This window comes from Vulpes lagopus, chromosome 15 (assembly GCF_018345385.1).
Source record: "Vulpes lagopus strain Blue_001 chromosome 15, ASM1834538v1, whole genome shotgun sequence".
In the NCBI taxonomy this organism is placed as follows: domain Eukaryota; kingdom Metazoa; phylum Chordata; class Mammalia; order Carnivora; family Canidae; genus Vulpes; species Vulpes lagopus.
In genome coordinates this window covers 3,910,842-3,926,526 of record NC_054838.1, presented here as the reverse complement: position 1 = coordinate 3,926,526, position 15,685 = coordinate 3,910,842, and the positions used below count along the sequence as shown (strand labels likewise).

At 37.2% G+C, this 15,685-nt stretch overlaps 1 protein-coding gene across 2 annotated transcripts in view; it reads left to right on the top strand.

The window, feature by feature from the left end:
• LUZP2 (leucine zipper protein 2) overlaps window positions 1-15,685 on the top strand; it is a 477,600-nt gene that overhangs the window by 221,810 nt on the left and 240,105 nt on the right. For both annotated transcript variants that reach the window (XM_041730695.1, XM_041730696.1), the window contains exons 4-5: window positions 2,932-3,013; window positions 8,184-8,246. In XM_041730695.1, the coding sequence (XP_041586629.1) occupies window positions 2,932-3,013; window positions 8,184-8,246 (145 nt within the window). The remainder of the gene's footprint in view (window positions 1-2,931; window positions 3,014-8,183; window positions 8,247-15,685) is intronic.

The window sequence follows — 15,685 nt, the reverse complement described above, 5'->3', positions numbered from 1 at the left end:
CTGTTGGTAACCACTTGAAAAAAAAAATGCTTTCCTGTGGTGTGGTTCTGGTGAGTGTTTTTTTTTTTTTTTTAATTTACAAATTGATGTGAAGATGTATGAAACAGCTGACCTGTCAAATCCCTTGCAACCACGAAATTCTGTGTGGAAATGTGCTCAACACCTGGGCAACCTATCATAGGTGTGTCTGGAGCCGTCGGCTCTTTAGAATTAAAGACTCAGTTTGGTACCAAATAGCACCCTAGAGTTGTAGTGATAGTTGGGGTCAGTCCCTCTTGGTAGAGGGGGCCCATGAGCAAGTCAGGAGTCTACTCTCTAAGAGTATAATAACGTAGCCAGACTGTGAGGCAGAGAGTGGGGGCTCCCGAAAGCCTGAGAGCAGTGAGAACAGGTAGCAATACGCTTAGAAGGCAGAAGAGGATATAGAGACATCCAGAAGGTCAAAGATCATCTTTACCATCCTGGCTCACAGCTTTCCTGGATGTGAAAATGTCCAGCATCCCCTGCCTTCTCCTGTGTTTGTTAACAGCTTTAAGGTTATTTTTGTTCTGCTCCCTACATTGCCTATAGATGTCAGGATGTGGGATTTTTTTGACACACACACACACACACACACACACACACACACTCATTTTTATTTTTATAAGGTATGTGATACTTTAAAGAAATATGAATCACTTAAAATTTTAAAAAAAATGATAATCTTAAAACTCAAACGTAATGAAATAGTAATCATAAAATCTTACCATAATTCTTTTTTTTTACCATAATTCTTTTATCACTTAGAATAGTTTATATTTTGATTCAGTGCTTGTTAAAGATCTGAGTGTTAGAGATAGCACAGAGGTCCTTCCTCCTTTCCTTCTTCCCTCTGGCCCTTCTTTCCCTCTCTCTGTAAAGGTGGTATAGTGACTCTAAGAATTTGAACCCATAAGATCTAGAACACAGTTTCACCACCGCTCTCTGTAGCAGTTTTCTGTTTGTACTATTACGTCATAGTTTGATATGAACATTCTAGGAGTGTCTGGTGCACTGTAAGCCTACGACATGTGTAGGTATTACTGTTACGTTATATTATGCCACAAATGCTCTTTGTGGAAGACTGGAAGATAACAGAAACAGGAATAGAAGTCTACATTTTAGATGTCCATGCATGAAACAATCCTGATAACTGATATGTATTTGAGGAAGGAATGAAAGCTGAGACTTAAATCCTCTCTAAGCAAAAGCATGTTACAAGCTTCACGTCGGCAAACATAAGTTATCTAAGACACAAAGGGACTGTGATTATATTATAACTTGTTCCAGTTGTATTTTGCCTTGACAAAGTCCAAATTGATTTGATTTGAAAAATATTTTTTAAGATTTCATTTGGGAGAGAGAGAAACAGAGACAGAGCATGCACAGGGGGAGGGGCAAAAGGAGAGGGACAAAGAGGCTCCCCGCTGAGCAGGTTGCCCAATGCATGGACACACACACACACACACACACACACACACACACACACTCACACGATCCATCCCAGGACCCTGAGATCATGACCTGAGCCAAAGGCAGGTGCTTAAACGACTAAGCCACCCAGGTGTCCCGATTTTAATAATCCTATAGACTCTCACTGATATTCCTGAAATTGAGTCTGGAGTTAAGAGTTTCTAGAATAAGAAATCTGGGAGCGTCATTAAATCCCATTGGACAAAAGAACAGCACGTAGTTGTGTAGGATGTGGTGGTCACAGAATGAACCTAAGGACCTAGAGTGGTGCTGGTGGTTATGACAGAGATGTCATATATTTATTAAGTGATCATTTTGTGCTAAGTATCTTGGCTTCGTCGGGTCATCTGACCTCACTGCACACCTATCAGGCAGCTCTATTAGTGACCCATTTTATAGATGAAGAAAATTGGCCTCATAGGGTACACGCCAATCCCTAGGCTCCGTAGCGTGGTTATGCACAAGGGTTGCAGAGGTGGTCTTTTGGCACTGGATTGGGAATTTTAAATTAGTTTCAGATCTACTTGTAAGGCTAAGAATGGTTTCTCTTTGGCTATTGTTGCTTTAAAGGAGTTTATTCCTTTTGTAAAATTTTTAAAAATCTTTTAGGAGTTTATTCCTATAACCAGAATAACACACACACACACACACAAACACACACACATGCACCAACCCTTATCTGGTATCAGAACTTTTGGAAGTGGTATCTTAGGTGATAAAATATAGGCACAGAAAGATAGTATGATTTGTCATAAGTGAGTCAATCTTAAACCCTTGAGAGGAATGCATAATTATAGAAATGTTTATATTTTTAACAAGTGAGACAAGGTCCATATGTATGAGTGAGCTTGAGACGTGATGTGTGTGTATATATACAGACGTATATATTTCTTTTATTAGCCACAATAAATGAGGCAGCCCTCAAGTTCGAAATAAGTCTCTTTTCTCTTCATTTTTTATAAAATGTCTCAGGCTTTATAAAGGATGTCTGAAGTACACCACCTTAGAATTAATCAATTAGGAGCCCCCAAGGGGAAGTTGTAATTTCATCCTATTGGCAAGTCTGTGGCGACTTTTTTTTTTTTTCCTAACCAGCATGTTCACACCCTGGCATGCTGTCACTAAAATTAGCTTTTCAACTCTAATTATTACGTTGATTTGATTTAGCACATTATGCAGCTCCCAGATGATTCCCACAGTGGGATTCTCATAAGATACTATAGCGAGGCAATTTCCTTTAAATACAACTTGCTTTTAGTAGGTGCCTGGGAGAGAAAACTTTATTACTAGGATGCTCAGATACACCCCACATGCTTCACTGTGTCCCTATCTACAGTTCTAGTTGTTTCCTAAATGCATGTCGACAGCAAAACCTCCTTTCATAATGTACACAGGAAATAACAGAATTATGTCTCTCTTTTGCTCTCTCTTTTCTCCCAGAGAACAAATGAAGTCTCTCCAGGAGGTCCTGCAAAATCAACTTAAAGAGACATCTGAGAGAGCAGAAAAACAACAAGCTACCGTAAGTATGTTTTTGTGTGTGTGTCCTTTTTTGAGGGCTGGGAAATTATCTTTTTTCCCCCAAAACACTATGGAATAAATACACCTGTAAACAATAAAAGAATACAGTCAAGAAAATGCAGTAACCAAGATCATCAAAATACTTACGTGGTCAGCATTCAGTCCGAGAAAGATTTTTGTTGTATTTGATTGTTAGAGATCTTCTAATTCCCAGCCCTCACTTACTGATAAAAATAGAGGTGCTGACCTTGGGACAGCAGTGCTGTGAATTACGGCTTATAAGCCACCTGGAACCCAGTAGAGCTGTGCAGATCCGTAGGCCCCACCCCCCCTCCACTGACAGGAATCCCTCAGGGATGGGGCCATCCTCTGCCTGTTCAGTTCAATCCACTCCACGGGTGATCCTGACACACCCCAAGGTTGAGAATCAAGCTTCTCTTTAGATTTTCTCACTAGATTTCCACTTTATTCTCCAGAACCACCTTATATACCACTTATGGGGGAGTGGACCCTTGATCTTATTTCTAGGACCTGAGTCTGTCTTAGAATATAATATATGAATGGGAAATTTAGAGGACAGTTCGGCCAACAGGTCAGGAAATGACGACCAATGAGAATTTAGTTTGTTTCTCACAGTTCTCAAGAGGAGCGCCCTGCGTCGTGACAGGTGACTACCCAGGGAAGTACTTGGTCATGAGGCAGAGGATGGTGAGAAGCTCTGGGCAAGAGCCTTTACTGTGGTGTCTGTGCGAGGGGCCGGATGAGCAGGCTTAGGAGGAGTCAGTGTGAAGACCTCAGCAGGCTCTGGGGCCTTGGGAACGCCCCAAGGTGTCTGGTACCTGACCTTGGGGTGGTTAGGGCAGGTGTATGGTGGCTTGACCTGTGAGAACCTGCCAACTCAAAGGGGTGGCTGGGGTTAAGGGCTCTGTGTTGGGTAGTTTGCTTTTGAAAAGCATGTCACCAGGAGGAACTGTCCTGTGTTTGCAGTTGAATAACTAATATGTTTCAGCTCCGAATCTCAGAAAGAGATGACTGCACCTTTGACAAACCTGGGATTGAGATATACTTATTAAAACAATGGTTATTTTTTTAAATGTACATCTGCTGGGATCTAGACAGATTTTATAGTACTGGGAATTACCTTTTCCAGATTTTGGTTAGACTCTAACAGAATGCTTTGCACCTGTTCTCCCAACTGAAAATTCTAGGTTAACTAAAAATGAAACTGATTTGTATTTTTAAGCATTTTTGGGGGGTAAATTATTATTATTTTCTCTGTTAGGAAGGCTGTTGGTGTAATTGAAGGTTGGGTAAAAAGGAGAGATAAAGATGACTGTAGTTGTTCACTCTCAAATAGAGGGGAAAAACCGGATTTAATTCTGCAAACATTGTGCTATTTTCGATTGAAGAGCTGCTAATCTTATTGCTACACTTGATTACATATCTAATTACTTTTCCTCTTCCCATAAAGATAACATTCTATATTTTATGCAAAAAATTGTTGCAAATATATCATTTGATAAGCTTACAGTAAAATGTCATGAAACTTCAAGGATAAACTTAAATCGCAAACATATAAAAGAAGATAAACTTAAGACAAATTAAACTGAAGAGGCAATAAATTCATCATGATCTAATTCTGTAGGAAAATATTTTTTTATGAACAAAGGAACATTTGTTATTATCCCTAAGCAAATAATGGGATAGCATGTCTTTCAACCTGTGTTCCTCATGAAAAATCCTAACAGACAGCAAGGAAGAACGAGGTCTCATTCTCTGTTAACTAGGGTAATTAAAGATATTAATGTTCACTGGATGCATTTCACTACTCTTGTTAATTTGTATGGCTTAACTTGCCCTAAGTGAGACATAATTAGTCTAAAGGCAAAAATTAGCTTCTAACTTTGACTCTCATTAGGAGTAAAGAATTGCTATGTTCTTACATTCTTTGTTCAAAGTAAATAAATGGCATTTTCTGTTTCTGAGAATTAAATTCATAGCGATCTACTAGGAATGCTTACTTTTCCAGGGATGCGAAAACCTGTTGGGATTCTAGAGCAGTGGCTTCCAAATGCTAATACTTTTTGAATAGTCTGAATATATTTTAGCTCTTGAATATTTGAACACTGCGTTCTCGAGATTTTCCGTCCCTGTTTCCCATTTGAATAATTATATTCCTAACACTGCGATGTATTTCCGTTATACTCTTTATTTTTTTATTTATTTAGTTTTTTAGGTAAACTGTGCCCAAAGTGGGGAAGTGGGGGCTCAGACTCCTGACCCCAAGATCAGGAGTCGCCTTCTGTACCAACTGAGCCAGCCAGGACCCCAACAGCTAACTTTAATTAGAGTAAAAACTGGAACACCTGGCTGGCCTAGTCAGTAGAGTGAGCAACTCTGGATCTGGGGGGTCAGGAGTCTGAGCCCCCACACCCAGTGTAGAGTAATGCATTTAAAAACTGCTAGCATAGACGCGGTGTAAGCTCCGACAGTTGATTTTCTTTTTTGTAATACAAGTGCTAACTTCAGCTTTGATTGGGTGGCTATCTGAAAGAAACGCAGTGCCAGCCACAAGACTGGCTACAGAGCCAGGCCAGGTCCTCGCCATCCCAGGCTCACGCTCCTAAAAAATCCCCAGGCTCCCTTGTTTGGGAGATCTTGGTTGATGTCAGTAATTGACATTTAGGTGGCTTTTTTATTTTCTTTTTGCATTTTTAATTTTCATTCTTATGTTTTGAATTCACCAGTAGGAAGTGACCCCAAAGAAACCCTAGGCCCCTACCCTCCACTCCAATAAATGCAGAACCTCGGGCCTTCACTCTCCCTGGCTCTTTCTTTTTTCTTTTTTCTTTTCTTTTTTTTTTCAAAGATTTTATTTGTTTATTCATGAGAGACACACGCACACAGAGAAAGAGGCAGAGACACAGGCAGAGGGAGAATCAGGCTCCATGCTGGGGGCCCAACATGGAACTCGATTGGGTCGAAGTCCCAATCAACCCAATTGGGTCGAAGGCGGCGCTAAACCGCTGAGCCCCCTGGGCTGCCCTCCTGGCTCTTTCTACCCATGGCCTCACTGTGTGGCCCCCAGAAGTGACATGTAATTTCCAGGACTTAAAAGTAAACTTTTTTAAAATTTTAATTTATTATTATTATTTTTTAATCTTCAAAGCTTCCCGATGATACTGTTGAGGGTGTCTTACAATCATACTGAGAACCACAAAGGCTGGTCCAGCCACAAGATTGGTTATCTATAGGCTGAGACACAGGACACAGCCATTGAAATGGGTGCAGAAACTGCTTATTGGGGAATATCCTGTTGCAATGCATACGTATCTAATTTGGAATGGTGTCAAGTCCTCTATTCCTTTGCTTTTATCAACCAAATTGAACTATCTTCTCAGTGGGACAGAGAGTGTGACTGTGTTTTAGGTTGTTGGCAATATCTTCATAGTTAAGATTCAGCTTGAACATTATTATGATCTAAACAATAGTCACGGTAGTTCTCAGGCTTGTACTGTTTCATAGTAGCTTGACCCTCCAAAATCGGCTTAGATTTCTGTTACCATTTGAATGAATGGTGTAAGACCCCTACACTAGCCAGAAAACAAAGGGTGTTAACATTTGTGGTAAGGATTAACACAATACACAAAAAGCAAAACGTACAAAAACATGCACAAGGTTGTAATAAACATCGACTTCTGGAGAGGGAAGGAAGAAAAATTAGGTGAGGCTTTAATAGTAGGTGTATCATTTTTTTTACAAGGTCTGAAGAAAACTGGACAAAATATTTGCATCTGTTTATGTTTAGGGTTGGGCCCAGAGGCATTTAATGTATCACTTCTTCATCTTTTGTTTATGTTTGAAATGTTTCAGAAATATGTTTTTAAAAAAAAATCTCTATGTTTGGTGAAAATTCATTTTACTCCTAAACTTTATTTCCACTGATTCAGTCTACTGCTAGATATGATCCACATTACCCGTCTCTCTTGTACCGTTCCAGGGATCCTCTAAGACAGTATTGTCCAATAAATAAGCACTAAATACATAAGGCTATTGAGCGTTATGAAATGGCTAGGCCAAATTGAGACATGCTATTAAAACATACAGTGGATTTTAATGATATATCACAGAAAATAATGTCAGTTATAGCATTAGTCCATTCCATGTCAAAATAATAATATTTTGAGAATATAGAATTAGATAAAACATATTAGTAAAATTAATTTTATCTGTTTCTGTTTACTTTAAAAAAAAAAGGGGGGGGGGATCCCTGTGTGGCGCAGCAGTTTGGCGCCTGCCTTTGGCCCAGGGCGCGATCCTGGAGACCCGGGATCGAATCCCACGTCGGGCTCCCGGTGCATGGAGCCTGCTTCTCCCTCTGCCTGTGTCTCTGCCTCCCTGTCTCTCTCTCTGTGACTATCATGAATAAATAAATAAAATCTTAAAAAAAAAATGTGAATACTAGGAAATTAAAAAAAGTTTATCAGAGTGAACCCTCACTGACTTTAAAGTCTCAGATTTTAACAACTACGCTATACTGATTTTTTTTTTCCCCAAAATACTCAGGCAGATATACTCAGGCAGCAAAGTTGCTATGTTTATGCAAATACAGTTTAAATAACTGACCTAGATTACAGATTTTAACAACATCAAGATCAGGAGGAAACATCATGGTTTCTTTGGTACAGTATTATCACATTCTGTGCTTTAGAGACCAGGAATATATCACTCTGCAATTGCCTTCCAACCTGCGATAGGTCAAAATTACCTGGAGAGTGTTTTATGAATGGGGGTTTCTAGGTCCCACCCTAGAATATAGCCTTTTGTTGTTGTTGATTGGTTTGTTTTGTTTTTTTAAGACACATTTTTTTTAAAAATTTGAGGTTTAAATAGATAACAGAAAAATAGTTAAAATATACATGACTTCTCCATTTAAAAAAAAATGAATCTTTTACTTATGAGAAAAGGTTTTTTTTTATAATCAGTGGGTATACGTGTGAACCGGGCAATGAAAGTTTGGTTAATGAAAATTTTAATCCTTTGTTCTTTTTCAGCATTTGTTGATAAAGAGATAATCATTGTATTATGCTTCAAAAATCATGAAGATAAATTTATAAAACCCATATAAATGAATTTAAAATGTGCTTACATACTATTCCACTCATTTTCAGATTAATTTTCTAAAGACTGACATGGAAAGAAAGAGCAAAATGATCCGAGATCTCCAGAATGAGGTAAGATATACTTCAGGCAAATCTACATGTGGGTTTGCATATACATTTCTTTATATGCAAACCTACATATACCTTTGCCACAATTTTTGGATCACATGCCAATTTGACCTTCAGTTATGTCCTAATGGAAAAGAATTGCAAGGTTGAGAATTTCAAAAGAGTAGATAATCCCTACTTTTATATATATTTGATAATAATCTTAGTTCATACCTCTCAGGTTCACTTTCCCTTCTAATTCTATTTTGCTTGAGCTAATATTAAAAATTAATTTTCATTTCATAAATTCATCTGTCCACCCAATGACATTATAGGAGCTGAAGAAGAGGCTAGCTGGAAATTGACTTCAAGCTAGGAAGAGCCAATCTAGAATGAAAAATTTATTGAGGCTAATCTTAAAGTAATGTAAAGTTGAGTAGAAATAAACTGGAATAGCTTTCATTATAGCCTTTAAAATGTGAGGACCTTATAAAATACGTATTTTCTTCTTTTGATTCTTTGTCTTGTTACACAACTACTTTATTTTCTATAATTCCTCCATCACATTTCTATTTCCACCTTTTTTTTCTTGAATACAGTTAGTTAATTAAGACTCTTAAACTGTGACTAATTAATGATACATTTTCCTTGATCAGTCTCACTAATTATGGTTTATAGGTTAATTTATATCTCTAAGCATCATTAGTTAACTTTTAATCTTAGATGATTTTTTTCAAATCTAGACTTTAAGAAGGAAACACTTTCAAAATCAAAATATATTCATAACAAATACTTATATGGAAAAGATCTTTAAAAACCCAAATGCTTATAAGGACTAACAAAATATTTTGTTTCTGGAGGATACTTTTATAGGATGATATTAATTTTCTAAGTGTATAGGCTGGAATAATCCTAAAACAAATACCGCTTTACAGACATAATATCTGCTAAATGTAAACTTTGTAATGAAGTGTGCTACTCATTTTCATCATGTTAACAATCCCCCCTCCCCCCAAAAAAATCTCCCAGATGAAAACTGATAAGAGGAGACAGTTTTTGCCTTCTTGAACAAAACCTAATGGTGAGCATATATCAAATTAATTTTTTTAATTAGACTCCTTTTTATTAATTCCTTGAATTTTCAGATTTATTATTTTGATAAATGATCATTATATATAGAGACTAAACAAAATAATTGACACATACCCCGTACAGTAAAATTATCCAGACACTGCATAGATTTTTAGTTGAAGAGCAAGAAAAAACAAACAAACAGGTAAATCAGTTAAGCAAAATATAAGGAAGTGAGAGAGAGATAATATAGATATAAAGGTATTTCTGGAAGAAGCTTGAAGTCCCCTGAGAACTTCTGAGTGAAGATACCAGGAACTTTTAGTGGAACAATGAACTTTCTTAAAGAATGATCAGAATTTTTTCCATTATGTGAAGGCGGCTGTTAAAAGACACTTTTACATTAGCACTTAGGAATTTAGTTTTTAAGATTTAAGATATCCCTTGGAGGAGGAAAACTATTGAGACTTTTTAAAAAGCAAATGGGGTGTGGGGCAGAAATTTCAAGTTCTCGCCCTCCGCTTCTCTGCTTATATTCTCTTCCGTGGTTCATTGCAAGTCAAATCTGTGCCCCCACAGTAGGAATTCATAAATGGTGGAATGATGTCAGTAAATTCTACTTTAAATTGTTTTGGTTTATATATGAATTTTCCTAACCTGTTCAGGTTTGAAGCAATCAGGGGAAAGTCTTGTTACATTTTAGAGAACTCTTTATCAATCCAAGGGAATAAGAAAATATACAGAAGAACCTCCCATCAGTGCTGGTAGTGGCGGTTAAGTGCCTTGAAAGCATTTTTTTTTAAAAAAACACTTTACAGGGGATCCCTAGGTGGCTCAGCGGTTTAGCATTGTGATCCTGGAGCCCCGGGCTTGAGTCCTGCATCAGGCTCCTGGCATGGAGCCTGCTTCTCCCTCTGCCTGTGTCTCTGCCTCTCTCTCTGTGTCTCATGAATAAATAAATAAAATCTTTTTTAAAAAATAAAATAAAAAATACTTTTCAGTGCACGAAGATATCTGGCAAAGCTGTCCATACAGGAGACTTTGTTAAGACATTTCCCCTGAATTAAAACAAGAGATTAGTGAAAAGTATGCCCTAGGTTTTAATTTTGATGATAAGGTACTAAATTTATTTGAATTAATTCCGTTTAGGATCTTCATCTCAGAGGAGGAAATACTAAATCTTAACTATAAGGCTGCAAACAATTGACTATGGTATTTGGGATAAATCATGGAAAACAAAATTATGGCTATAGTTTTTACTGATATCATTATTATATTCTTAATGCTATGATGACAAAGTTCCATGGTAAGTGGCCTTCCTCTGTCACAGTTTTCTCATATATCCCGTGTTTTTAGTGTATGATCTTGTACAATGCTAGATTCCTCACGATGTAAAACTTGGTTTTATAGTACGAATATCACCAGTTTCCTAGAAGTTTCTGTCTCTGTTTTCTTATTTTGTTTTGGTTTGTGGGAAGGCTAGTATGGCTACTTTATCTTATTTGTTTTCATTATTGAAGTATAATCAACATAAAACGTCACATCAGCTTCAGGCGAGTGACACAGTGATTTTACGATTCTATTACTCGCTGCTCACTGTGACAATTGGTCATCATCCATCAGGTCACCATACAGCGTTAGTACGACAGTGTCACTCGCTACCTTCCCTGTGCTGCGCTTTTCATCTCCACGACTTAATTTACTTTAAAACTGGAAGTTTGTACCTCTTACCCCCTTTCATCTACTTCATCCTCCCCCCTACTTACCTCCCCTCTGGCAACCACCAGTTAGTTCTCTGTATTGAAGAGTCTGTTTTTGTTTGCTCATTTGTTTTTGGCTTTTTGTTTTGTTTTGTTTTTCTGTTTTTTGGTTTTGTTTTTTTTTTTTTTTTTAGATTCTCCATAAATGGAAAATCACATGGTATTTGATTTTATCTGACTTATCAAAATATACACTAGGTGCATCCATATTGTCACAAAGGGTAACGTCTCATTCTTTACCTGGCTGAGTAATATTCTGTTGTGTATATACACACCACATCTTCTTTATGCATCCACCTGTTGGTGGACACTTAGGTGGCTTCCATATCTTTCCATACTATTTTCTTTAGTGATCGTAGCAATTTACATTCCCACCAAAAGTGCACAAAGTTTCCCCTTTCCCCACATCCTCACCAACACTTGTTATTTCCTGTCTTTTTGATACTGGCCTTTCTGACAGGTATGAGGTAGTATCTCATTGTGGTTTTGATTTGCATTTTTCTGATGATCAGTGATATAAAGCATCTGTTTATGTATCCGTATGTATCCAGATTCTCTGCTTATCGAATGGCTTATTCTTTTGGTGTTGAGTTGCATAAGTTCTTTGTATATTTTGGATATTAATCCCTCATTGGATATGTTATTTGCAAAAATCTCCCATTCAGTAGGCTGCCTTTTTGTTTTCTTGATAGTTCCCTTTGCTGTGTAAAAGCCTTTTGTTTTAATGTAGTCCCAGTAGTTTATTTTTGCTTTTGTTTCCTTGCCTGAGGATATGTATCCATGAACATGTTGCTGGGGGTGATGTCTAAGAGATCACTGTCTGTTTTTTTTTCTTTTTTTTTTTTTTCTTTTTTTGGCTTTAGGTCTCATATTTAGGTCTTTAATCCATTCTGAGTTCACTTTTGTATATGGTGTGAGGAAGTGGTCATGTTTTATGCTTCTGCATGTAGCTGTCCAGTTTTCCCAACACCGTTATTACTGTCTTTTCCCTCATTGTATATTCTTGACTCATTTGTCATGTTAACCATATAGACATGAGTTTATTTCTGGGCCTTTTATTCTGCTCCATTGATCTATGTATTTATTTTTGTGCTGGTGCGTACTATGTTATTTACTGTAGTTCTGCAGTATATCTTGAAATCTGGGACTGTAATACTTCCCAGCACTGTTCTTTTTTCTCAAGATTGTTTGGACTATACAAGTTTTTTGTGTGGTTCCATATAAATTTTAGGTTATTTGTTCTAGTTCTGTGAAAAAAGCTATTGGTGTTTTGATAGGAATTCCATTTAGTCTGTAGATTGTTTTGGGTAAACCTTTGGATTGCTTTGTGTATTACAGGCTTTTTTAAATATTTCTTTTTTTAAGATTTTATTTATTTATTCATGACACACACACACACACACACACACACACACACAGAGGGAGAGAGAGAGGGAGAGAGAGAGACAGGAAGAGGGAGAAGCAGGCTCCATGCAGGGAGCCTGATGTGGGACTCAATCCCAGGTCTCCAGGATCAGGCCCTGGGCTGAAGGCGGTGCTAAACTGCTTAGCCACCCAGGGATTGTGGGGATCAGGCCCTGGGCATTTTAATAATATGAATTTTTTCAATCCATGAGCACGGCATGTCTTTCCCTTCATTCATGTCATTTTTCAGTTTCTTTCATCAGCATCTTATAATTTTCTGAATATGAGTCTTTCACCTCCTTGGTTAAATTAATCCTAGATGTTTTATTCTTTTTGGTGCAGTTGTAAATGGAATTGCTTTCTTAATTTCTCTGCTTCGTTATTAGCATATGGAAACACAACAGACTTCTGTACTTTGATTTTAGATCCTATGACCTTACTGTGTTCATTCATCAGCCCCAAGAATTTTTTAGTGTTGTCTTTAGGGGTTTGTACATCAAGTATTATGTTAATCTGCAAATAGTATTTTGGCTTTTTCCATACCAGTTTGGATGTCTTTCATTTATTTTTCTTGTTTGATTGTTGCATCTAGGACTTCAGGGTACCATGTTGAATAAAAGTGGTGAAAGTGGACATCATTGTCTTGTTCCTGACCTTAGAGGAGCAGCTCTCAATTTTTCACCTTTGAGTAAAATATTAGCTGTGGGTTTTTCATTATCGCCTTTATTATGTTGAGGTAGTCTGCTAAATCTGCTTTGTTGAGAGTTTTTTATCATGAATGGATATTGTACTTTGTCAAATGTTTTTTCTGTATCTACTGAGATGATCGTATGGCTTTTATACTTCCTCTTGTTAATGTGAAATATCACATTGACTGATTTGTGAATACTGAACCACTCTTGCATCCTTGGAATAAATTCCACTTTCTTGTGGTAAATGATCTTTTTAATGTATTTTTGAATTGTGTTTGCTAATATTGTGTTGAGGATTTTTGCATCAGTGTTCATCAGAGGTAGTGGCTTGTAGCTTTGTTTATTGTAGTGTCTTTGTCTGATTTTGGTATCAGAGTAATGCTGGCCTCATAGAATGAATTTGGAAGTTTTCCTTCCTCTTCTATTTTTTAGAATGGTTTAAGGAGAATAGATATTAAATATTAACTCCCTTTTTAAACAATGTTTGGTAGAATTCACCTATGAAGCCTCTGGTCCTGGACTTTTGTTCATTGGCAGTTTTTTGATGATCTGGTTTTGATATATCTTATACAATCTATTTTTGTGCATCCAATTTTGCATTTGGTTATTATGTGGCTAGAACTAATATAAAAATTTGCACCAAAAATAAAACAAAGAAAGAAAAAAAACTCAGCTTCCCTTTTCTGACTTCCATATATATGATAACTGTATTATCATAACATATAGCAATCTTATGGGCTCCAAAGCTGAGAAGTCTCTTTGACTCTGCACCTTCAAAACACCATCTCTCAACTCTTCTTTCTGATTTTCTTTAAAATTATTCATTTATCCCCTAGGATAAAATAAGTTTATCTATAATGGTCCTAGATATAAAGACTCAAAGAATAAGGACAATATGTAAGTATTGAAGTAATAGATACATTAGACATTGTGACAAGGATCTTTCACTAGTTGAACCTCCTTAATGGAATGTGTGAGCTTGATAACATCCAGGACTTTTGAAAGGAATATATAGTTGGTAATACTTGATTTAGATTGATATTAAAACACAATCTATATTTAATTAGTAGATGGAGATAAAAGGGAAGGGAGAGAGTACAAAAAAAAAAAAAGAAAGAAAGAAAAGAAAGTAGGGAGAAAGATACCTGTCCTGCACACCACTATTTTTTTATGGTGGTTTGTCTTAAGATAGATTGTTACGATTGATTATTTTCCTAAGACATATTCAGGGTGGTTCAAGGTAAGGATAAAATAAATAATCACACTAAAAATAAAAATCACTAAATCAAGAACCTTAAAAGTGGACCTCACTCTGCCCATTGATGGAGATCAGAAATTTGTCAGTCTTACTCTGTCTCGGTGGCAGTTTTCTCCTCTCACTATTCCATGACTTCATTTTCTTTTTCTTGTTAGTCTCTCAGTTCTTTTGCTCACCCTTTTATTGCATGGCTTGTGGGTTTAACCTGACTCTGAATTACTAATGTGACTCCTCTAGCTTCTCCTAATAACATTATGATTTAATTTCTTTTTATGTTTGGTTGTATTGATCTTGCTATAAGTGACTGGCAGAAAATTCTTGTCACAGGTCAAGTCACTGAGCAATCTGTAGATTTCCAAGTAATTCCAAGGAGCCACTGACATCCCAGGGGTATGAAGAATAGAAGATGGTTTTTTTAGATGCAGTGCTCCAGTTGCTATTCTCAGCTGTGACGAGAAGAATTCTCTGATGGGAAGAAAAGGATGTATTAAGTCTTATAGAGTTTATACAAAGTTGTTGGGAAAACTGAATAGATCGCTTGTAGACTGAGCTTTAGGAATAACCGCCATACATCCTAGGGCTGGTTGTCTTAAGGCACAGCTACCTCTGCCAAGACCAGGAAGCTGCCCACCACTTTGTTGCCCCCATCCCTGCAGACTCTGACACCTTACAGCCCCAAGTCTTGGATAGTGGATAACATCGACTGTTTTCTCATGTAACTAATTTCTGTATCTATGCATATATTGCAGGGATCATGTCTGATTAGCAAAGAGTAAGTCATGTCTGCTCTGGACCTATAATGAATTTTAAAAATAGAGGGGATTTGTTTGCTTTATTTCTAATTTGTTTCCTTTAATTTTTCCTTGGGGATATGGGTTTAGCACTATGGATAATTTTCACATTGTAGACACTGTTTTCCCAAATTTGGTACCCTGTGTATTATAACAACTTAAAAAAAAAGATTGATTTATTTGAGAGAGAGGGAGAGAGGGAGAGAGAGAGAGAGAGAGAATGAGCAGAGGGGAGAGGGAGAAGCAGGCTTCCCACTGAGCAGGGAGGCTGACATGGGCCTCCATCCCAGGACCCTGGGACCATGACCGGAACTGAAGGCAGACACTTAACTGACTAAGCCAGCCAGGTACCCCTTTTCTTAATAAAGATTAAAGTCCATGATAACAGCTTTAGTATATGGCAGACCATCGCTGAAGGGTTCTGAGCATTTACTGTAAGTACCGCTGACGGATCATTCAGTTACGCATGTGTGTAAGTCACAGTATG